This window comes from Hippocampus guttulatus, chromosome 3, assembly GCF_054856545.1.
Source record: "Hippocampus guttulatus isolate MCC_2025c chromosome 3, RoL_Hgut_1.0, whole genome shotgun sequence".
Taxonomy (NCBI): Eukaryota; Metazoa; Chordata; class Actinopteri; order Syngnathiformes; family Syngnathidae; genus Hippocampus; species Hippocampus guttulatus.
The window spans coordinates 20837371-20860823 of NC_141263.1; the positions used below are offsets into that span (position 1 = coordinate 20837371).

At 42.9% G+C, this 23453-nt stretch overlaps 1 protein-coding gene across 4 annotated transcripts in view; it reads right to left on the reverse strand.

Moving 5' to 3' along the window:
* Positions 1-23453, reverse strand: part of shf (Src homology 2 domain containing F) — an 81664-nt gene that overhangs the window by 37954 nt on the left and 20257 nt on the right. For all 4 annotated transcript variants that reach the window (XM_086107375.1, XM_086107372.1, XM_086107373.1 and 1 more), the window contains exon 2: positions 22146-22278. In XM_086107375.1, the coding sequence (XP_085963501.1) occupies positions 22146-22278 (133 nt within the window). The remainder of the gene's footprint in view (positions 1-22145; positions 22279-23453) is intronic.

The following is a 23453-nucleotide window of genomic DNA, read 5'->3' on the forward strand; positions in this document are numbered from 1 at the left end:
TCGGCTTCCTATGGCTGACTTGTAGTTGTTCTGTTGGTTCGCCTTCAGATCCTTCAGGGCTTATTGTTTATTATTATGATTTCCATGTTTATGCCTTGCAATAGCTTTGACTCAAGTGTTTATTAAGCACTACCTGAGGTATTCTACATTATTTTTGTCGCTTTATATAGACACATTTTCAGCACAGAAGCTTCACAGGAAGCCTCGCAGGGATATCTGATTCATCACTTTGCATTGTGCGGATTGGACTTTTTTTAATAATGCAATGACTCCTGATAAAAGGCAATTAATAAGCAGAGCAGCAGTTTGACTCGGGCAGCTCTTAACCTTGCTTGGCCTGCACTTCTGTTGAATTAATAATCAGCCCCAATGTTTACATAGTGTCACTTGTCCATCGAAAGCCTCCTGAGCTGGATTTTGCCGCCCCCCCCCCTCCTTCCCTTCCTGTCTGTCAATGGACAAACGATCCACTCGACAAACATAGCCTATAGTTTATTTGCTGGCATCGATGTCACTGGATTTCAATAAGGCCATTTGGAAGCCAGACTAACAGTGTAGTGATCTTGATGCCTACTCTGGTTGTTTGTATAGCAAACGAAAAGGGCACATGGCCTTTATCTGTGCGACATGGTAGTCTAACATTCACAAAAGCAAGTCACGTTTCTCGAAAATGTTTTACTAAGAAGAGGAAGTTCAGGTATGGTTCACTCAAGGTGAGTTTAAAGTGGCCAAAAAAAATCCCAACAGTGAATCCTCATCTATGTGTGGTTCACAATTCGCATTTTTTTTATATATTTGTTTTGTGGTGGAACCTAATGACAGTAAACAGGAGGGAGGGTCCAATAATCACAAGTAATGGCCTTGTCAAACTATGCAACATTTTTTTTCAGTTGGAACTAGGCAGTACCACACTATCGTAATAGTAGATGACGGCAACGTTAACTCATGGTTTATGTTCCTATTATATCAGAATTATAGGTGTTTGTTGGTTGATGGCAAAGTTTTGTTCTTAAGCCGGGGCTTGTTGTTTGAAGTGGTTAGAGATCAAAGAGGAGAGAATCCAAGTCTATTTTCACCACTTCTGTCTGAATATGTCTAAGTCTTATCGCTAAACTGCAGTAATAAAGCAATAAACTCACACTGTATATCTAATCATACTACTGTACGTCAAAATGTCATGTGTCGGACCATTGTAAACGTTGGAGCATCAGGGTGCTGTTTTGAAAACTTTGCACTTTTACTTATTCGCATTCTAAAAACTCAGACCAGAGAAATGACATGGATTCTATTTTCAGTTAATCACGGTGTTGTGTAAACTGCCTCTTTACCCGCTGTCTGGAAACGAGGCATGAAGGCGTGTGACTACGCAAAGGTCGTTTAAGTGTGTGAATGGACGACGGAAGCGCGCCCTGCTTCCCTGCCGCCCACGCTGCCGCTCCACATCCTGACAAAGGAAAGCGACTCACTGGGTCAAGCCGGTGCCTGCCGCTCGCCAGGAGAACCCCACCTGTGTTGCATAAGAGCTGGATGTCTTCCTGGCATGCCAGGGAGTTTCAAAGAAAGTGAGATCCCAAAGTGGGAAGTGAAACTATTATTCCTTTGCAGTCGTGTGCTGTGCGAAAAGTCTGGATATATACCAGGAGGACGCTGTCTATATTGAGGAGTCAGGGGAAGAAATAGGTCATTTTCTTTTGGATGAAGGAGGAGAAAGCCTGACAACCTGTTCGTTATAGTGACGCTCGATTTTTATTTCTGAAACGACAATCATTAGGAAAAGGAATGTATTAAGTAGGGCAAACACTACAAATAAACTGATGCTCCTAATAGTGTTCCACATTATTGTATCCCACCACTGGGGTGGGAGTAGGACACGGAATAACGTACATAGTATTGTAACAGCACTTGAAATCTCAACACGGCCCAAAAAAACCCCACAAAAAATGGAAGAAATAAACGGAATCAAATAAGCGGAAATTGTGATAACTTAGAATGTGCAGTAAAAATTCAAACCATAAAAATTCAGCTTCAGGTCAACTTCTTGTTTGTTTTGCTTGTTTTTGTTTTTTCGCTGAGATGCCACCCACCACCGATGGGTGGCATGGAACGCAGTAATTGTACTGCATATACACTCTGCAACACTAGCCAATTTCAATAGGAAATAAAAATGCACAAAGTGACAGTAGTATGGGTCTTCTATATTTTATTTAAGCAATTTTGCGTAAACGGGACACATATTCTGAACACAAAAAATGCCAACTGCTCCCAGTATATTCTCCAATAATACAATATAATGCACTAACTAAAATATTTACTCATACATAAATATTTTCTTTTGAGGAAGACATAAGATAGTTTCTCTTCTGAAGAGTGCGACAGTTTCAATTCAGTATTATATACGCTACAAAAACAACAAGGACATTTTTTATTACTTTGGCTTCAGTCGAAGAACCCTTTAGAGACCTCAATGGCGTTTCAAATAAATGAAATAGTCTGATGCACGACCACAACAATACTGCAAGCAATGATGTGAGCGAGCCAGGGGCTGAGCTACGCTGTATTTGTTTACAAAGCAGACGTGTGGCTCGAACGTGAGAAAGTCCCACTTCCTGTCCCTTACCTAATAAGTTCCACGCGAGAACCTCTGTATCATTCTAAATGGTACTGAATGCTTGAAAAATCAGAATATCAATACGTGTATTTACAGCCACGGTCAGTACGTTATCGACTAAACATGCTTACAACACCCTTTTCTCACTTACACAGTTAACTGAAGAAATAATGCAAGTTGTTATTCACTGCAACATAGCAATTCCAAATTTGGAATCCTAAAATCATTTTGTTGTACTTGCAAGAAATTCCAGAGGAAAAAAAAAACGTGTCAGACTGTTGCATAAAACAGACAAGCCACCTTGAATCACGGATATCATTAGGTCTACAGAAGATCTATTAGCTGGTGGAGATGGGAGTCGGAGATGGTTTCATTCTGGCTGGAAGTGTAAGGAACTTTGATAAATCGAGGGATGATAACAAAATACCCGGGGGGGTGAAAACAGAGATAGTTAAATGAGTAATGGATCACACGGCTGTGCCAGGAGGTACGCAAAAAACTGCTGTGAATTTGGCGTTCCCCAACCCACCTCCCAATCTGCCTCCCTCCGCACCCCCCACCCGCTCCCCACCACCAGGACTCTCTGTCTGCACCCTCAGAATGCAGGAAATACTAGGTCATGGTAGTCGGCACCCAAGTGCTTCAATAAAGCCCCAAAGGGTCCAATTACTCAAGCTGCAGTCCCCTGCGTCTGCGATATGCTGATCAGCGTTATCGGATCTCAGCTCGGAAGCGACAAGACTGATTTATTGCCGTAAATCCCGTCATGAATCATCCGTGAAAAAGCTACATCTGATGTCATAAAACATCAAATTGTGACATGTGTAGTCGGGCCTTAAGAGGTGTAAACATTTTACGACAGATAAGAGGCCATATCGTATAGTGTGTGCCTGCCGGAATCAACATTTGCACCAGCAGCATGCATGAATGTAATACTCACAGGAATCCGTGTGGGCCTTGAGGTTGAGGCCTGTAAAAATGCATTACATCCTTAAAGTAATGAGGACGGAACCTCGTGCTTAGCCTTGGGATGAACATTGCGCACTGGTTATTAGCATAAAAGTAGAAAGACTGACTTTGAATGCTGTTTATCTGTCTATCCCTCCAAACATAATGCAGATCTTACTCCAGTTTCCCCCTAGGGGATGCCGAGATGTTCACTGGCAAAGTCTGGAAGTAAGTTTGCCCGAGTTTTTTCGTTTCTATGTATGATGACCTTGAAAAGTCAAATGAAAGGTTGCCAGCCCAACAAGAAATAGGTGAGCGTCGTCAAGTTTTTCTTGTCACACAAGTCATGCATCTCACCGATCATGTGACACCATGAATTTCGAAATGATCCCGCTTCACTGAGTTCTGCGAGGAAGACGGAGATAGATAAATGCCTGAGATTCTGTTTGGGCTCCGATTTGACCATTTTGCGGCCCAGTGACGGCAAAGACGAAACTTGTTATGTGTGCGAAAGTGAGACTTGTGTGAATGTGGTGGCCGCTCAGTACAAAAACGCTTTAGTGCGAGAAATTGAAAAGTGATAATATGAGAAGACGGTTACATTTAGTCTATGTGAAGAGACACTCTTCCTAGCACATCTAGTGTGCTCTCTCTGCAGGTTTGTCCCTGCATATCATTCAAGATTTATTATTTTCAACTCATTAATTTTTTGATCTTAACAAATCATACTTCTGAGGGGTTTTTATTATGTAACATCCAATGCTTGTGAGACCAAATTTTGGTCAATGTGACAGGAGCATCTACACTGCAACCGCCGAACCACTGATGCCTATCTGGCGTTGACTCTGATCGACTTGACTATGCAGCATAAAATATCCTTCACTTGGAACACAATCTTGTTTCCCACCGAAAATAGACTTTGGGGCAGAATCAGAATGTCTTACCCGAGCCTGGGAGGACACAACCAATTCTCATCTTTGAGAATTCAACCGCTTTGTGATTTCAAACTGCCCTTGGGCGCAAGCCAGAGGCCACATGTCAATATTTGGAATGCGCAACTTTCATCTCCAGAGCATCTTTTTCAAACTTTTGGCAGGTTGAATCCATTTTCTGGGTTGAAATGGTTGTGTTCTGACAGAAAGACGAGTCATGCCAACGCTTTGCTCTCTGTAGGAAATGATGCGCCGGGTGCACATCTAAGAATAGACGCTGTAGCATTCAAGTGTTTTGTTGTGGTGCTGACCGCCTCGTTGACCGAATGTGCTGTGGTTATAATCTTGGGACCCGAACAAGAACATATAATCCAAGGCAGCAAATACATACATAAACAATCTGACAGACAGCAGTAAATTCTAAAAATTAATTCTATGTCATATTGCCTAAAATCAGGGATTATCAATCTGTGGTGAAAAATGGTGTGACCAAGCCTGTGCTGGTGTCACCAATTGAAAAAATTGGTCGCATTTTCAGTTAGTCGCACCAGTGCTATCAGTGTCAAAGTTTGTGTCAAGCCCTGCCCAGGGGGTCCCATTACTAGATTATTTGATGGAAGAGTCTTTGGGGAAATCAATTTTAATTTGTTAGTGACAAATCATTTACCCCATTGCAAATTTCTGACATTCCTATTGCTACGGTTGTGATGCTACCTCAAAAAATAGGAAATTACTGCGTCGACTTCTTCCCTTTGTTCCATATCTGCGCTACTTATAGAGCCAAGCAAAATGTTTCTTTTGCTGAAAGTGTTAGCAGAAACACTGACAGTTTGCGGTGACAGTGACGACTGCTTTCAACAGGGAAACAGAAAATTGCCTTGACACGTACAGTATGTCCCTCCTTTCCACCGTTCTCTAAAATAAATGTGCTGCCCTTCATCTTACAGTTCCGATACCAAAAAGAAAAACTGCTGCGTCGACTTTCTCCTCCCATACCCTGTTATTTGGTTTATTCACAACAGCAAAACTGAAAAAAGTATTAATTTATACTACAGCCACTCATGCTATAATTCCTCAAATCCATTTACACTGCCCAAAACAATAAAAAATATTAAAAAGTACAGTTCGAGAATGTGTTGAATACCAGAAGGAGTAAGAGATATTGTTATGCGTTTCCCAATCCATTTTACCGATTGTAATCTAAAAGGGTAGCCTGCAGACACAATAGCAGCGGTGATTAAGTGTCCAAGGGCATCCTGTGTGCTTTGAATGGCCCAGCTGTGCTCATTCTTAGGTTCCAGTGCTTTCTCAGTGGTTGGCTTACAAGACGTTCCATTCAAAAGGTAAACCGGCATACCGCAGAGAGCAAATGCTCCCACCGTCGGTCTTTCTCCTCGGGACACAGTGTATCTCCAACCTGACTTGGCATGACAAGCCTGTGGGTGACCTCAGCACACCCGGGGAGATTCTAAAGGGCTCGGTAACCCCCACCTGCATGCCCCGCTAGCCTGCCAGCTGACAGTGACGTGGACTTGCTGGCGTGGCATGATGGGGGGGGGGGCGGTAAGACTGTGGTGAAGCAATGTGGCGAGTCATCTGCAAACTCAGTTGGTTAAAAGATGCTTTGTTTCCACCCCTGAGAGTAAAGCCAGGTGCGAACGGACAGGAAGATAAGGACATGATAGCGTGATTGAGTGGGGTCTGTTAATCATTGACTTGTGCCATCGACGATCCAGTTTCTGAGAGTGGCAGACTTTGAGTGGCTTCACTTTGCGGGGAAAGAAGCCGCTCTTCGTGATCACAATGAAGTTCAAGTGTCAACTTCACAGGTCCTTGAGAAAGATTGTTGACTCTCAACGTTCACCTCAGTCCATTACAAACTTCACAAGTCCATTGCAGTCATTTAAACCTTGTCAATTCCCACTGAGCAACCAAGGGGTTGCCACCAGAACCAAATTATTTGACACAAAGTTGTTGCATTGGTATCTATGGGTTTTCCTCAAGGGCTTGGTACCAAAACGAGTCTACACTACATCTAAGGCTGCATGCAGGTCTCCATGAGGGCATCACAGCCATAAAACCCACCAGATGCATCCGAGCTTTCAAGACTAGAAGAAGAGATGTGTAGGTTTCTAAATACACTCACTCTCCTAAACCAGTGTTTTTCAAACTTTTTTGAGCCAAGGCACACTTCTTTCATTGAAAAAATCTCGCGGCACAACACGAGCTGAAAATGTGAAAAAAAAAGCTTATTTTAACAATTAACGTGTTATATTGTTACTCTAACCGTTTTTAACATTGAAGAATGACGTTAGAACAGCTTGACTTGGAATCAAATGAGCACAAAGAAAAAGGTATTTTATAATCTTTCATATGCATTGTTTCACTGTCGTCCTGCATTCATGCGGCACAAATTCGCTTGTCTCTAGTGGTCGAAACACAAGGCAATTGGCTATCTGTTGCTGCTCTCTAGCGGTATGGGAGGGTACTACACGATTACTTTCTGGGCGATAGACCGGACAGGCATACAAATTGGATATTTTACCACGGCACACTTGACAATGTCTCGCGGCACACCAGTGTGCCACGGCACAGGGTTTGAAAAACACTGTCCTAAACAATCATTAAGACTGTCCGAAATAATTATTGGAATTGTCCTGGTCAATCACTGGAAGTGTCTTAAACAGTCCCTGGAATTTGGTGGAAATGTCCTAATCAATCACCGGGGTGGCCTTAAACAATAATTTGTGAAGGACCCATTGTCCAGAATAATCACTGCAATTGTGTTAAACAACCACTGGAAATGCCGTGGCCAATCACTGGAAATATCCAAAACAAACATTGTCATTGTCTGAAACAATGAAACCATAATTGTACTAAACAATCTATGAAATTATCCTCAGCATTCACTAGAGAACAGTAGTGATGACAAAAAGAGACTTTGCCAAAGGTCTTTGAAGTCAAGATGGCGCCCGAGTAGGCAGCCGTCGGCAAGTGCTCTCATGAGCCTTGCTTTTTTTTGTTTGTTTTGTCACTTTGTGTTTGTTGTTACGTCGTGTGGACCTGATGTGGACTTTTTTCAGCATTTTTTGGCCACGGCATTCATCAAGGAGGAGACTCTGTGCTCGGTGGTTGCGCCTTCTCGGCAGCATGGGTATACCAGCACTGTTTTTGACTGGGAGAAATGTCGGCGCCATTTGACTGTCGTTGCTGGACAGTCCGGGGCGCTTGTGTCTTGCGCCTGTTATGGGCAGCATTTTTCACAGCCCCGCTTTGTTCAGCGGAGAGATCGGTGCTGTTGAACGGTCTGCGGCTGGATGGATGTAAGGCTTGAGGAGCCGACGAGAAGAAAGGAGCGTTAGCGCGGAGCGCCGATGCGGATGTGGAACTGGGAGTCGCGGCTTGGAATTGAAGTGGATTTACATGGGACAGGAGATGTGAGCCAATCTCTTTTTCGTCAATGGACGCTACAGCTTCGTGTTTACTTTCAAAACTTAGCTTGTAGCAGACGTGTGCACATTTTCAGCATGACGTCTCTGATCCACTGGTGAAAGGACACTTTGATCCTCTCCTCTTTCATCTAGAACTGCTTCAGAGAACAAAGTGTATGCAGAAAAGTGGTGAAGATTGCATGACTGTCTGTGTCCTATGTGTTGTGTTGTGTTATTTTTGTTATTTTGACTTCAAAATGGCGCCGCGTGAGTGGCTGCCTTTCCAGCAGCTCCTATATTTTGTTGTTCTACTTCTTCCTTTCATAACTTTGCTGCTGTGAATCGGGAATTTCTCCATTGCGAGACTAATAAAGGTTTTCTTATCTTATCTTATAATTTAAGGTACAGTTCACTGCATGTTTCACTGCTCTAATTGTGACAATGAACTCAAAATGACCTCCAATTGACTGTCAACCATTGCTGGGTGTACCCCGCCTCTAGCCCGAAGTCAGCTGGGAGAGGTTCCAATTAACCGCAAAACACTAATAAAGATAAGCGCGACAGAAAAGTGGATGGATGAACTCAAAATGAAGGTGCTTTGCAAGTCTGCTGTTTAGCACAAATTACTGGACTCTAATTCACCTGTTGTCTGGTATGAGCAGCACATCTCTGTCTCTGCCACAAGTACTTAGTTCAAATGAGACCTGAGAAATGATAATGACATTAAGGCCTGCAGAAAAGAGCACCGACTTGAGGCTTCTTTCCCATCAGTGGAGAAAAAAAAAAAATCAAGAACAGATGCAGTTCATACGTTGTCAGTAGTTGTTATGAAGAGCACAAGACTGATGAGCGGCAATTAAATGAAGGGCACTGAGATGGGCCTGTCACTCATATATGACTGAAGCCATTTGGGTCTACTAAAAAAAACTTTGTTTTTTTGCCGTTGTGTCGAATATTTTTGTGCATAATGTCTGCCGAGTAACCTTGGTTTCTTGTATTGTAAATGTCTTTAATATGTCCCCTTTAAGGCATCTTTTCCCATAAAATGTTGGTCGAGCTCCATTTCACAAGCTGAAAGAAGATAAATTGAGGTTCCACTGGAGTGATCCATCAATAGTGATTAGCCACTCCAGATCACCAAGCTGGAGATTAACCACATTTGTGTGCTGAGGCAAAGATCACTTAAAATAGGCTAGCCGAGGAGCCAGACTTTGGGCTCCATTCTAGCCAAGACGTTCTTAATCACCAGAAAATCAATACAAAGCACAAGTCAATTATTGAGGGACATTGTGGGGGCGGGGAGGAGGTTCACGGCGCCATGAGATGCGCAAGCTTTCCCTATCCAGACCACCTATCTTTCCAACAGCCAAATCATATGCGCCTTATTGGATTTGGTCAAGGGAGATTTATTTATTTTGTTTTTGACATGAATAATTTACTCTGCCCATTCCCGCATGTCGTCGTACGCTGGGCCACAGGGGGAGAGCGGCCACGCGTTGTAACACACAGTTGTCAGGAAAAAGCGACTGCAGAATGGAAATGAATTCTCAGCCGCACGGGTTTCGGGGTGATAGCGTTGCAGCGTCAAACATTTCCACATCACCACTTTGCATGCTGTCAATCTGAGGGAAAAATAAAAAATGGTCCATCGCAAACAATACTTTTGAACTCATCGGTCACCAGATAAGGTGATTACGAATAGTTCAGGTAATTGGAAATGACTGCTGACTAATCAGTTCCTTGACGTAAAATGTGTCCTCCATTTTAAGTGATTAATCAGCAACTTGTTTACAACCAGCAGAAGCAATGTTGATTGAGTGTAAACTCGTTTGCTGTGCTGTCAAAAGAAGGAAGGTCAGGAAGTCCTCCATCCAGGCTCAGACTCCTCGGGGATAAGAATTATTCGACTCAATACAACACTGTCATTACAATAAGAGTTCAGAAAATGTCAACAATGTCTCAAATTTGCCCTAAAAGTCCTTGAATTTCCCTGTTGAGGATTTTGGGGGGAAAAGTCAATTCATGCATGGAATCAATCTTCAAACATGGGATTGAAAATGTATGGATGTAAACGATCTCGGAAAGTTTTGAGTTGAACACCACAGAGAACTTTTCAAAAAGTTGGGCCTGATAAATCGATGATCGCTTCGAATATTTCAGGTGAAATTTAAATCAGCAGCACATAGCGGTTTTCTACAATGACCAGCATACAGTACAAGTCCAGTGAGAAATCTTTGCTGCCATGTCGAGGTTATAATGGCATGCAAAAAGGGAGGGGCCGACAGAAAGTAGGAACCTACTCACACCTTGTTCCCATCCGTTTTTGTTCCCGCCGGTGCTATCCTCCCTCTCATAATGGAGCGCCTCCAAGACCCTAATGAGGCTCCTCAGCCATACACACCATATCAAATTAACCAGCTGCACCATCCTATTACAACCCCCCCGAAACCCACAGCAGCCAGCCCCCAAGTAGAACCAGCGCTTCACCTCACCGCACCGGCAAGCCCGTTCCATGATTGATCAAATGGAATTGAAGCAAAGACAGTATGGAGCCGAAGACAGAGAGACAGACGGGCAAGTGGGCAGACAGACCGGTAGCCATGAGAGCCAAACGAAAGCTGTCCACAGTTTTTTTTCCCGCGATTTCCCTTCCCGTAGAGTAATTATTCTCTTGATGGAATAAGTAATGAAGGGAAAAGGTCACATGGAGCTGCTGTCAAGAGTCTAATATTCGTCGGCGATGAAGCTGCCAAACATTTGGAACAGAAGAATATGCATGAATAGGTCACCAGCCAACAGAGATAATTGAAGCGATTACATCAGAAATACAATATGAAATGATTAGGTGAATACTGTCTAACAATTTAGAAATGGTTAGGAAATAGTGTCACCAAAAAAAAAGGCAAATGTGCAGTGTTAATCCTTTCTCATTCTTGCCAGGTATGTTGACATCTGAAATGGTCCATTCTTGCAAATTTGCATGACGGCAGTCCAAACTAATTAAAAATGAAAAAATTTAAAGAATAAGTAAAATAAACAAACTCACCTGGCTTGCCGTGCTATGTTTGCTGTTCAAACTCAAACGTTTGGAATAAGGCTTGTAAAAAGAAAGAGCCAATGAAAAAGAAAAACACCTAGCTAGCGTTAACTCCTTGACATTTGCCGAACGGTCACCTGACAATTTTTGCTGAGGTCCATCGTATTGTGCAACTCTGCCCTCGATTTTTCTCGAAACAGTAGGAACTTGAGGGCATTCAATTTCCCCACTCTTTATTGTTTTGACGATACATTGCTTAGTCGGGTATGTATGACAGATTACTGCACGGCGAACACCATCCTCCAGCGTAACCGCTTCTTGACACTTGGAAGACACACTCCACTTGCTCTGATAAGGTCGTAATCTGGTACCGGTTTCCTCATTAATTTGCTGCCTTAAAACCAAGTGAGAGTCCAATTTACACTGGTGCAGATACAACAATCAATTAGCGGGTGCATGCGTCGTGTATAAAGAGGAAAGGGTAACTGTGGGAATCAAACTGTAATAATAAGGGCCGAATTGCCCAAGGAGGACAGATTACGGCACGTGTCTGAGGAAGTGAAGGTCATCCTTGGGTAAATGTCACAAATAAATTGGCTCCTGGAGAGAGCGAGGGGTTGTTTTATAAGACAACAAAGCCTCCTGTAAGGAGCTTAGCGCATAGTCTATGGAAGTGAAAGCAGGATTCTCAGGCGGCTGCCTCCAGGGTAGAATGATGGAAAGTGTGTGTGCACCGAGGCAAACATGCAGTACACACACAGTCGAAAAGAAAGGAAGTCAATCTTCGAAATGAGGCAGGGAGGCAAAAGAAAAATGGCTGGTGAGGATTCGGTGAAAACAAAATCAAGCGGAAAAAAATGTCAACAGGCGGCAGTTGAGACGGACAATGCGGAGCTCTGTCACACAGAGAATTGAAGTTTCATTTTGCACAGAACCGAGAGATGAAGGTTGTTGTTTTGTTTTGGGGGGTTTTTCCCAAAAAACAGCACAGCGTCCTGGAGTTAGATAATTGGCACCTGATTAGTCACGTGAATTTCAGTGGTTGGGACGAAATTGGGTAATCAGGTGTATCATAACAGGACGTATGAATTTAAAAGGAAATTTTGGTTTGAAATTGACATTTTTAGGTGATCAGAAGCAGGTATCCTCAACAGATGGGCAACACTAAATCATGAAGCTTTATTGCCTATGCCATCTAATGTGAGCATGGCATCAAAATTAAATGATGAATGAAAAAGCAGGGGCGAGGGGGCGGTCATTTTTGAAGTGTCTACATCCATCCATGCATCCATTTTTTTTTTTAAATAAATACCATTTATCCGCCACTTATTTTAGCATTGTTCGGCGCTGAAGCTTTGGACAAAAGGCAGACTACACCCTGGATTGATCACCAATCAAAAATAGGGCACCCATTGAGACAGACAAGCATTCACAGTCTTTGAATGGGAATCAAAAGTGTGCTGTACCAACGTCAGACAAGTTAATTGGTACAACTCTGAAAAACTCCTGACATAGGAATTCCCATCAATGGGCCTCAATCCGAAGCCGACAGCTGGGCAATGCTTAATCATTTAGCCTATGTCATTGAAGGGTTCACTCTTCAAAAGAGGATGCGAGGACACATTCAACCCCTCTTAGAGCTTTGATGAACATGGTATCTTTGACCGGTGAGATACACATTGTCCAAATAATCTATCACATAGTTGTCAGCCTCTTAGCAGCTGTATGGACGGAGCCGCCGCCGACCACTTCATCACTTAGCTGTCAAATATCATATAACCTGCGCACAATATAAACAAAGAAGTACTCTGGAGGCAAGACAGAGAGGAAGTTTGCATCCTCGCCAGCACATTCCTGCTGGCCTCCAATAGGCAGTGCCAAGCCAAGGATGGATGGATGGATGGATGGAATGACCGAGCTCCGTGCCTTACAGCTGGGTGGCTGAGGAGGATGAACGAGTGTGGGGGAGATTACGTAGCCACATTGGCACGGGTCACGGTGGGCTGGAGTCATTCATTTTAAAAGGAAAGATTAACGACCCCATTACATTATACCCTGTCGAGGGATGTAGCGGTTTGGCATTGGATGTAGCAGGCATCGATACGTGCTTCGCAAGATAGAGGTTTACACAGCTGCCGCGCTCACACATACACACATTCCTGCGGGTCATCGGATATGTCAAGTATCCATTCGCCCTCGAGTGCCCGCAAGTCGGAGCTTGCGTCTTGCCGTCGCAGGCAGCTACTTGACTCGAGTTTGACTATTGAGAGTGAATTAGCAGCAGAGAAGCAGATGGCTGGCACGGATAGCATCGTGAATGTGTGGGTGTACGACGAGTGCGTAAGTCTGCGCTAAAAGTCAAGCGAGGGCGTCAGGCGTGTTGACAGTAGGCCGCGCCAAAGCTCTCTTTCAGCGTGATGGTGTCCGAGTGCAAGTCTTACAAGCTGCAGCTGCTGGGGTACACGACAGCAACAGATGCAAACTCACAAGTGGGAGTGTAACGGAACGCCACAAAACCATGGTTTGGTATGTATCTTGGTTTTAAAGAGAGGCTTACATTTGGTATCGTGAGAGAACAAAATGATCGTTAAAAAAAATGCTTTTCTTCTGTGCGAGCAGGACATTTTCCACATAATGTCACACAATGTCTTGGAAAAGTTTGAAAATGTAACCAAATGTATTCACTAAATCAGAATGCAATGATATCAGTTTTTCATGAGTGCGACAAGTACCTGCATTTGAGTAGTTGTTATGCTATTACGGCTTGCCATTGTGATGAAAATTGCTATTTTAATCTTGAACAGTTCAAAAACACAAATCAGAACCTTGCCTTGAACATTGCGTGACATTTTAACATCCAACTGCTCCAACAGTTTTGCCGCACAGCTCAACCTAACAAATGTTGGGTCCATTTCATTATGTGGTGTCTCAGTCTGAACATCAGAAGACACATGTCGACCTCACAGTGCAGAGGTCGTGGGTCCCGGCTCCGGCCTTCCTGTGTGGGGTTTGCATGTTCTCCCTGGACCTGCATGGGTTTTCTCCGGGTACTCCGGTTTCCTCCATCCATCCATTCATCCATTTTCCGAACCGCTTGATCCTCACTAGGGTCGCGGGGGGTGCTGGAGCCTATCCCAGCCGTCTTCGGGCAGTAGGCGGGGGACACCCTGAATCAGTTGCCAGCCAATCACAGGGCACACAGAGACGAACAACCATCCACGCCCACACTCACACCTAGGGACAATTTAGAGCGTCCAATCAGCCTGCCATGCATGTTTTTTTGGAATGTGGGAGGAAACCGGAGCACCCGGAGAAAACCCACGCAGGCCCGGGGAGAACATGCAAACTCCACACAGGGAGGCCGAAGCTGGAATCGAACCCGGTACCTCTGCACTGTGAAGCCGACGTGCTAACCACTGGACTACCGGGTTTCCTCCCACATTCCAAAAAACATGCATGGCAGGCTGATTGAAGACTCCAAATTGTCCCTAGGGGTGAGCGTGGGTGGTTATTCGTCTCTGTGTGCCCTACGATTGACTGGAAACCGGTTCAGGGTGTCCGCCACCTACTGACCGAAGACAGCTGGGATAGGCTCAGCACCCACCGCGACCCTTGTGAGGATAAAGCGGATCGGAAAATGGATGGATGGATGAGCATAACTTGGTATCAATCTAGTTCTTGTGTCACTGTAAATGTCCCAATGCTGTATGTTGCTCTTACACAGAAACGCATGTGGCTTTTAGATATTAATGAATAAAGAGAAGACTTTGAATTCTGTCAGACCTTTTGTCTTCTTAACCTCGACTGTCAAAGAGGATAGTCTGAAGCAACAGCACAGCATTTGTCAGGAACATAATTGAATCTACAGTCTCTTCTGAAAGCTGCTGCGCTTGAATCATTAATCCACCACCTTGATACTCAACAAGGTGGCAGCACACAAGCTAAAATAATTATTCCAGAGAGACATATTTATGAAGTGTGGTTTTTAATGTCTCAAAATAGAAATCTCAGCCAAACGCGAGTGAAGAAGCCTGTGATACCTGCATCTGGGTTTTTAGTGAAATGCCTGGTAAGTGTGCTGTGCAGCTTCTGAGCGTTTCTGTAGCGTGAAGTTATGTAACCAAGGAAAGCCTGATGACAGCGAGATTGGATGGAGATCTCACAGCAGTAAAAGGAGACTTATTTAAAAAAATAATAATAATAATAATACTGTCCCGGTGTCTGAATAACCACTTGACACCTGATTTTGTCTTTCACGGAAATTAATCTGTTTTGAGTGAGCAACTGTAAACTATGCTCCTTCTGCTGCTGGACACTATCGAGTGTACCTATCATTACCGTGACGACCAGAGGAAGAAGAGTAAAGACAATAAAAAATAAATAAATAAATACTTGACGAGGGAGCAGTGTTTATATTTTATGAATGTGGCACATGGACACAATATAAAACACAAATACTTTCCCATCTGTTCAGATTGACAAATTCTGAATGCTTACTTTTCTCTCTTTCCATGTCATTGTCATGGACAAAATACAATGACGGCATACTAAGAGAAGTGAGTGCCGTACACCTGCTCTGTCATTATGGCACACAGGTGTTACATCACCAGGTCCAGCCTGTCAGATCATTGTATAATAACTGTCAATCAATGGCTGGTGCTATGATGTAAAAGTGACATAAGTGGGCAGACTGTTTCTTGGAAAATCAGCAGTGATAGGCTCCAGCAAAACCGCAACCCGGATGAGGATGACAGGTTTGGAAAATAGATAGACAGAGAGATTTTGGTATCATATCTAGAAAGAGAACAATAAAATATGTGGATTAAGTTCAAAAGGCCGCAAGACATTCTGAGTTGCTGGTATTCCCGGCATTGGATCTGTGAGGCCAACAGCATTCTCATGAGTCACGGAAACTGCTAACTCCATGGCTAACAATGACTCAACCTCTTGGCACTGGATGCTCTGCATCACCAGGAGTGTTCCTGTTGGACACTTCCAAGGATCTTACACGCCAACATGAGTCAACCATTGTGGAAAACATGAAGGTTTTGCCCTACTCCTTGGACGATAACCTGCTGCATGAGAACAAACCAATATTGACAGAGTCTGAATGGCTAAAATAATTCACACCGCTGGTGTTACTTGCATTGGACACGCTAAAAGAGAGCAACTGTGGCAAAAGTACTCACACTCTACTCAAGCAGAAGTACACTACAGATTTGCTATTCATGGAAGCTGGAAAAAGTAACACGCCTATTTTACAAAGTAAAAAGAAAGTAGAAAGTACAGATATCAATTTCCACTTGCATGGAATTAAAAAAAATAGATAAAAGTAGAAAATACCTCTACTTAAATACAGTAATAAATAAATTATTACTTCCCAACACTCAACCAGAGACATATGTGTATTCAGTCAGAGGCTTTCAGTGCTGGCAACGGTGGCAACGGTAATTGGAGAGGACCGCAGAGCTAATTCATGTGAGCAGTTTGTTTTGCAAAACCGGACTGTGCTGCACTGTGAGAAAACTCACACAACTTTTGGGCTGTGCCTGAATGAGTGAGTGAGTATGAAGGGCGCGTGTGTGTGTGTATGCGTGTGTGTGTGTGTGTGTGTGTGTGTGTGTGTGTGTTCATTGAGAAATGGCCTGGCGCAACGCTACCCAAGAGTACTAGCGCCGCCCCATGTAGTTGTCAGCACAAGTCTCAACAGCTTCAACAATGTCATTGGGATCGCAGCATATGTAACCAGAATCGCATACCTCTACCAAGGTGAAACAACCTACAAATTTTAAATGGGCCTGCTACCTGTTGCTAATCTCTAACCCAGATTTCATCTTTGGCCCGAGCGAAATAGGACATGTTTACAATGTTAACAGTAAACATGTTTACAATCTGCACCAATCTGACATTAATTTGGGAACATCTTGCCCCTCACTTGATGGGTACAAAAGACTACTGAGATAGAGGGAATGGCAACGGCTGATATGCTAACAAACTGGAACAAGATAGCAACTTGTGTGCAGAAAGCACTTGGATAGATTGACCATAATCTGTATGCTACATACAATATACTAATATACCAATTATTGAATAAAATGCATTTGAGAGATCAATGAGGATTTTACATCATACCAGGTAGTTAGGTACAAAGTCAAGTAGCTCATGAGACCGGATAAAACGAAGGATGTATCGATACTGGTGTCACTACTGGATGTGTGCACCTGTACTCGGGGGGGCGGGAACAACTTCACCAGCCTGACATATAAAACACTTCCCGGCTGGGAGTCATATATCATTTATGTGGAAATACTTTAAAGGACCCATGCCATTAAAACCCCATTTTTGCCACAGTTTATTGAATAGCAATATCTGTGACATGGTTCAAATTAGACATCTATATGGTTTGTCGATTGGTTGCAATAGGCAATAAAAGTTGAAAGGCTCGCAAAACAAACGTATCCGATAGGTCCGCGACTCATTTTTCAAGTCTCTGCACACTGACTGCTACACACCCACTCAACTCAGAGAACATGGCTAAACCGCTGCACATCCAGATCGCAACCTTATTACAGGAATCGTTCTGGTCAATCAAAGGGGACGAGTTCAAAAACATTAATGAAAGGGGATAAAATACTAACATGCAAACAGTGAGTATAGTAAGATATCCCGATTACAATTTTAGAATAGAAACTGCTGAGGCAGATCCACAGAGGTTACACACCACGTAATTATTTCAAAAAGCGTATGACACTGTATGAAATGCCCGCGCGTTAACTGTTGGTATGCTAAAATGTCGAAGAGAAAGCCCTCAGACAGATTGAAGACAGATTGATAATGATTTTACACCATACCCTTTGCTATTCCAAAAAGCTAATGAGACTGGATAAAATGCTAGCAGCTGGTATGCTAACTTATTCTGTACCACCTTTTATTCAGAACCCTGAAAACTGCTTTGTGCAGCCATGCATCATAAACCAATGGTGATGAAACCCAACCTCCGAAGCAAAGGTAATAACAAACCAAAAAAGGGCGTCTCTTCCGGCATCTCCACCTGTGATTAGTTCGTTGCTGTGGTATTCCAGGAATGAGCAGAATGACAGCTGAAGGTATGTGTGTCACTACTACTGAACACAACAGTGTGTGCGTGTGTGTGTGTGTGTGTGTGTGTGTGTGTGTGTGTGTGTGCGTGTGTGTTGGGTGAGCGCGCGCAAAATAGCAACCTGAGTACATAAGCGATACATCTCATTACACCGCGGAGTTGGGTACTATTTCAGTTTAGACTTGATCAAATTTTAACCTGCTAACACTTGGTATGCTAACATGAAGCAAAATAGCAATGCAAGTACAATAAGTGCTACAAATCTTTAACAGGGATTTTACATCATGGCCTGTAATTACTGTTGGTTGTGTTTCAAATGAAAATGTATTAATTGCTAACATGCTAAAACTTGGTATGCTAGCACAAAACAAAATGAGCAAACAAAGCGCTACAACAGATCAAGAAGGATTTTATATCATAGCCTATAGCCATGCTAACAGTTGGTCAGATGATAGATGGCATGTTAGCAATATCAGTGAAAAAGGTGCTACAGCCGACTGATATAGATTTTATATCATTCCCTAGGCTTTCAAATGAGAACTGATATCATGCTTAACCATTGGTAAAATAATAATAATAAAAAGTATGACCGTAACATGAGTCCAAAAACTGGTATGTTGATTAAAGATTTAATGTCATCCATGGAGTCAGGTACAATTGTAAATGAGAATGGATCAAATGTGAACGTGCTAACAGTTGGCATGGTAGCAAAAAAAAATCTGGAATCACAAACATTCAAAGTTGAAATTGTAATGGTTGACGCGTATAGACACGACAAACACGCCAGGCATGGTGGGAACACGTAGACCTGTACACATGCAGGAAATCTACAGACAGGCTGGAGGGCGTGGATGTCTTGGCATGACTGCAGGTTGACCTCAAGCTAGCTCACTCAGAGGGAGGCCGGGCTGGCGTTTTGGGCTGAGGAAGTCATGACATGCCCGTCCAACGCGTCCGTAAATCAAGCCTGAGCGTCAGCAGTCTTTGTGTATTTAAGGCGTGTGCCTTGTGTAACGAAGAAATTATCATTGCGTTTTAAAGCAAATCTACTTTAACTCCCTTCCCATTTTATGCTTATTTTTTGAAAGGGCAATTAAAGGATTATTCACTCCCACTCTACACTCATGAATTAATTGGATTTTATATTTTATTTTTTTACAACGCTCCATCTTTTTATACACTGTTGAATTTTACACGTAGAGTTCACTTTATGAGGGAGTTTATGGATGACATGGCTATGGTGCTAAATCAAAAACTAGGCTGGACATTAACTGTGAATAAGGAAGTTGGTGTTACTATGTTCATCTTGGGCTGTCCGTCTGTCCCATCTGCAGAAAATCACACACTGGAGATTGATATACACCTATTTAAGGGTTTTAAATTGGTGAAATTCGCAAGTAATGGATGCCTCCTAAAAATGACTCAAACAATATTAATACTGGTAGTCGTTTAAAGCCCGAATACACAACTACATGAGTCGATGGTTGAAAGGGTTTTTTTTTGTTTGTTTTTTTCATGAATTGCACTTATGATTTCAAAACCTGAGCACGCAAAACATGAAGCTTCTGTCAAAACTGTAGTAAGGATGCGTCGTAGGATGAAAACAAAAACATATCTCATTTTAGAAGAAAGCTACAACATTGACTTTATCACATCGACAACTGCTGCCATCCTAGTTTAATGTCGTCAGGCAAGCAAAAAATAAAAGCGAATCTAGCTCAATTTAAAACTCATTCGAGTGCTGCCACAAGAAAAAAACAGTTGCTGTGATTTTTCTTCTTTACAGCCACCAGCAGCTAAGAGAAGGCGATAAATCTTTTTTTTTCTCCCTTCTCCTTACTCGGCTGGGGCAACGGCTGGGCCAGGGTCAAACTAGTAAGACAGATGAAAACAAGAGATTGTCTGGAGGCCACGAGAGGAAAATTGCTGAGGAGAGACAGAACACGCTTTTTGTCAAGCTTTAGATCTGTGATGGGACTCTGTGTCAGAAGCTGAAAAGGTGTCAGCTGAGGTATTGAGGCCCCAATAGTCTGAAAACTACACAACTACACTTCTAAAGATGTTCAATTTGACTCAGATAGTGGCTAATCGAAAGACGGTACTGCACAATAGTGCAAAGTTTTGTTCTTCGCCCTTCTTGGGTGTTTTTAGTCATATATTTTGTGGCTTTATCATGCGGCAGGATGCATGACCTACACATTGTGCGACACAGGGTAGCACATTCCGCTTCGGATTGCCTTTATAATCTTGAGATTTTATCGGCTCCACAGACTGAAGACATCCTGTGCCAGATAGAAAAAAAGAGGCTTCTGAATCTACCCAGGCCTCTGTCATGTTTCACAGTCAACTTAGTGATTTGTCAAAAAGCTCCATATTTATATCATCTTTCCAAAGGGTGGGCTCCCAGAAGATTTGTGGACTGTCAACACTTCAATTTGGCAAATTTCAATCTTGATAGCAAGCTCGGTCAGTGGCCAAAGAACACACTGGGCTGACCGTGAAACCTACAGACTGAAATTGGGACTTCTTTGCTTCATCCAGCACACATCAAAACTATCTGGAGCAAAATGGATTGCCCATTGTGAGAACGCTTGCATTTCACAGGCATGTATAGAAGAAAGAAACATTTACACTTAGATACATACCACAATTTAGAGTCTTCAATGGACTTAATTTACATAATTTTGTAATGTGGGAGGAAGATGGAATACACAGACAAAAAGCATTGCAGCCATGGACCAAACATGCAAACGCCACACACGAGGGAGGGGGTTGAGATTTCAAACCTGAACCTCCGGACTGTAAGTGTTGTTCATAACCACTACACTGTTTGTTTGGTTGGTTGGTTGGTTGTTTATTGTTTGTTGAACATGAGCCATACTCATAGTTTACCAGGAAAACGAAAGCCATGTTTTGTGCCATCTTTAAAAATATTTGTGATTATATTTGCATAATTGTTGGGTTGTTTTTTGGGTTTTTTGGTCACTGCTCACTCAGCCACAGGATGAATGTGCAGTGTGACAAAGCAGTGTGGGGAATGTGGTGCAGATGAATTCTTATACGAGGACACAACTGTTGTGGTCTCAGGAGAAGGAAAAGAAGATGTCTTCCAAGAAACTCCCAGCATGCAGCCGCTTCTATGTAATACTTCAGAAAATAACCCTTTTTTAGAACCACTCTTGACCTTATTCCTCTGGGGTTTTTTTCTGTAAATCGCTTCGAGGCGGATATCATATCATTCCTGGCAAGTCGCCGCTTTTGAAAATGTTTCCAAATCCTCAATGACACACATTTGCTTTCTGCTCTGCTGCACCTGTCATGTTAAAGCAGCACATCTGAGGTGCTTTGGTGAGTCCCAGCGTGAAAGAGTGTGGCGAAATTACATCGCAACAAGAACTCCACAAAGCATGCATGTTCAAGTAACAGCACGGACAGAGATACAAGTAATAGTGGCAATCGCGGAATGCAATAATTGTTTTGCCATTGATAGGCTACGGTGGTAATTGATTGTGGAAAAATAAGCCCTCATGATGCATCATGGAAAAAAAGAAACTTATGATCCCAATAAAATAATATAAAAGAAAAGATGCAATAAAAAATGTTTTAAAATAATAAAATAACCATGGAAAAATAAACAGTACAATAAAATGAAAATAATACAAAATTTTAAGAAATTATGATAGTAAAAAAAATTGAAAATAAGATAATATAATGGTATCAATAGATATTCCCCAAAAGAGAAGCCCAAAATAATTTTTGAAAATATTACAATTACACTTCACAGCAATATGGGCGTGTCAACTGTAGAATAAATATAGAAGATAGATATAGTGCTCCTCTGATCAAACTGAGTTTCATGGCTTTTAATAACCAATAAATTAAAACAGCCACTCTCCACAAAACTAAGGATGAAAGCAAAGCACTATCTTTCTGTTTTCTATTAAAAAAAACTAAAATCAAAGTTTCATGGTGAATTTACGTACATAAACATCATGTCTCACTAAACCTTGACTGACTAAAGCGTGAATGCAAAGCGAAAGATATTCCAACTGCGGGCATCAACAATGCGACAAGACATCGTCACACTTACCCGCCATCATCTTCTGAGCCTCGTACGGCTCCATGTATCCATCATTCTCGGTGGTCACTTTTTCCGTGGTGGCCTGCGTGCCGCCGGCCTGCTCGGCGTCAAACGGGTCGGCGTAGTCCTCCAGGATAATGAGCTGCGAGGGGAATACGACAAGGGGAAAGTTGAAATTGCGGCGAGCTTTATTTTTCTGCTCTGTTAAACACGATGAGGTGTCAGGAGGGTTGCGATGACAGATCAGGCGTCATGCGCACTGGACATCTGCAGTCGGGCCGCGAGATGAAGCGATACATACGCCGGTATGCTCCAGCACACCGCAATGTCCCAACTTGGGGCTTCCAGCACGCTCTCTCTGAAAATGTTGCTCGGCCTAATTATATGACAGTGACAAGCCCACTGTTCAAAAAGTAGAGGCTTCGAGCTGGCCTGCTGGACTTTCTTAGGACAAGCAATTTGGCAGATTTATACCCGGCCAGCCGGCCAGCAAACCCAAGCTAATTGCAGTCTTGCGCAGTAGATGGCAATTAAGCGGACGTCCTGAGACCCAAGGAACACGGCCCAAAACTGGAAGGAACAGAGTGTACATCTATGGTGCCTCCGGAGGGGTGTATTTGCATTTGTGAAATATTTGCTTTCTTCACCAAGACACAGCTTCTTAAAAAGTAAACACTTTGAAAGAATTGCAAGCCCCATCGGGAGCCATCTGTCCTCTCAGACTTTGGCGCTAATAGAGAGGTGTGAGCGGAGGAGTTTGTTCTTGCTGTGAGGGAATGTTCTCTGTTCCGACTCCATATTATTTTATCTTGACATTGACTGCTCATACAGACAGTGTCGCATGGCAAATGCACATCCGTTTACCTGGAATGAAACATCCAATCATGTGTTGTCTATACTACTTGTCCTCATTAGGGTACTGGAGTCAATCCAAGATGACTTTGGGTGAGAGCCGCGTGGCACCTTGGACTAGTCATCGGCCAATCGGAGGACACATATAAACAACCGTTCACACTTACACTCAGACAATTAAGAGTCTTGCTAAGAAAATGGTTTTGGGATGTGGAAGGAAACCAGAGTGCCCAGAAAAGTAGCGCCAGAGAGAGATGTTCAAACAGAGATTTGAACTCGGATTTCCTGACAACGAAGCAGAAGCGCACTTTCACACCATGCTGGCGTGATTTATTTGTTTACATTGAATGGTAGCCTAGCAGCTGCTTGGATAGTCATAGTCATGGAATAACTTTGCTACGGAATCCTTAATAGAAAAATCCCCAAAACACAACCGATTGTCTTCTGGATTTCATACACAGAAGA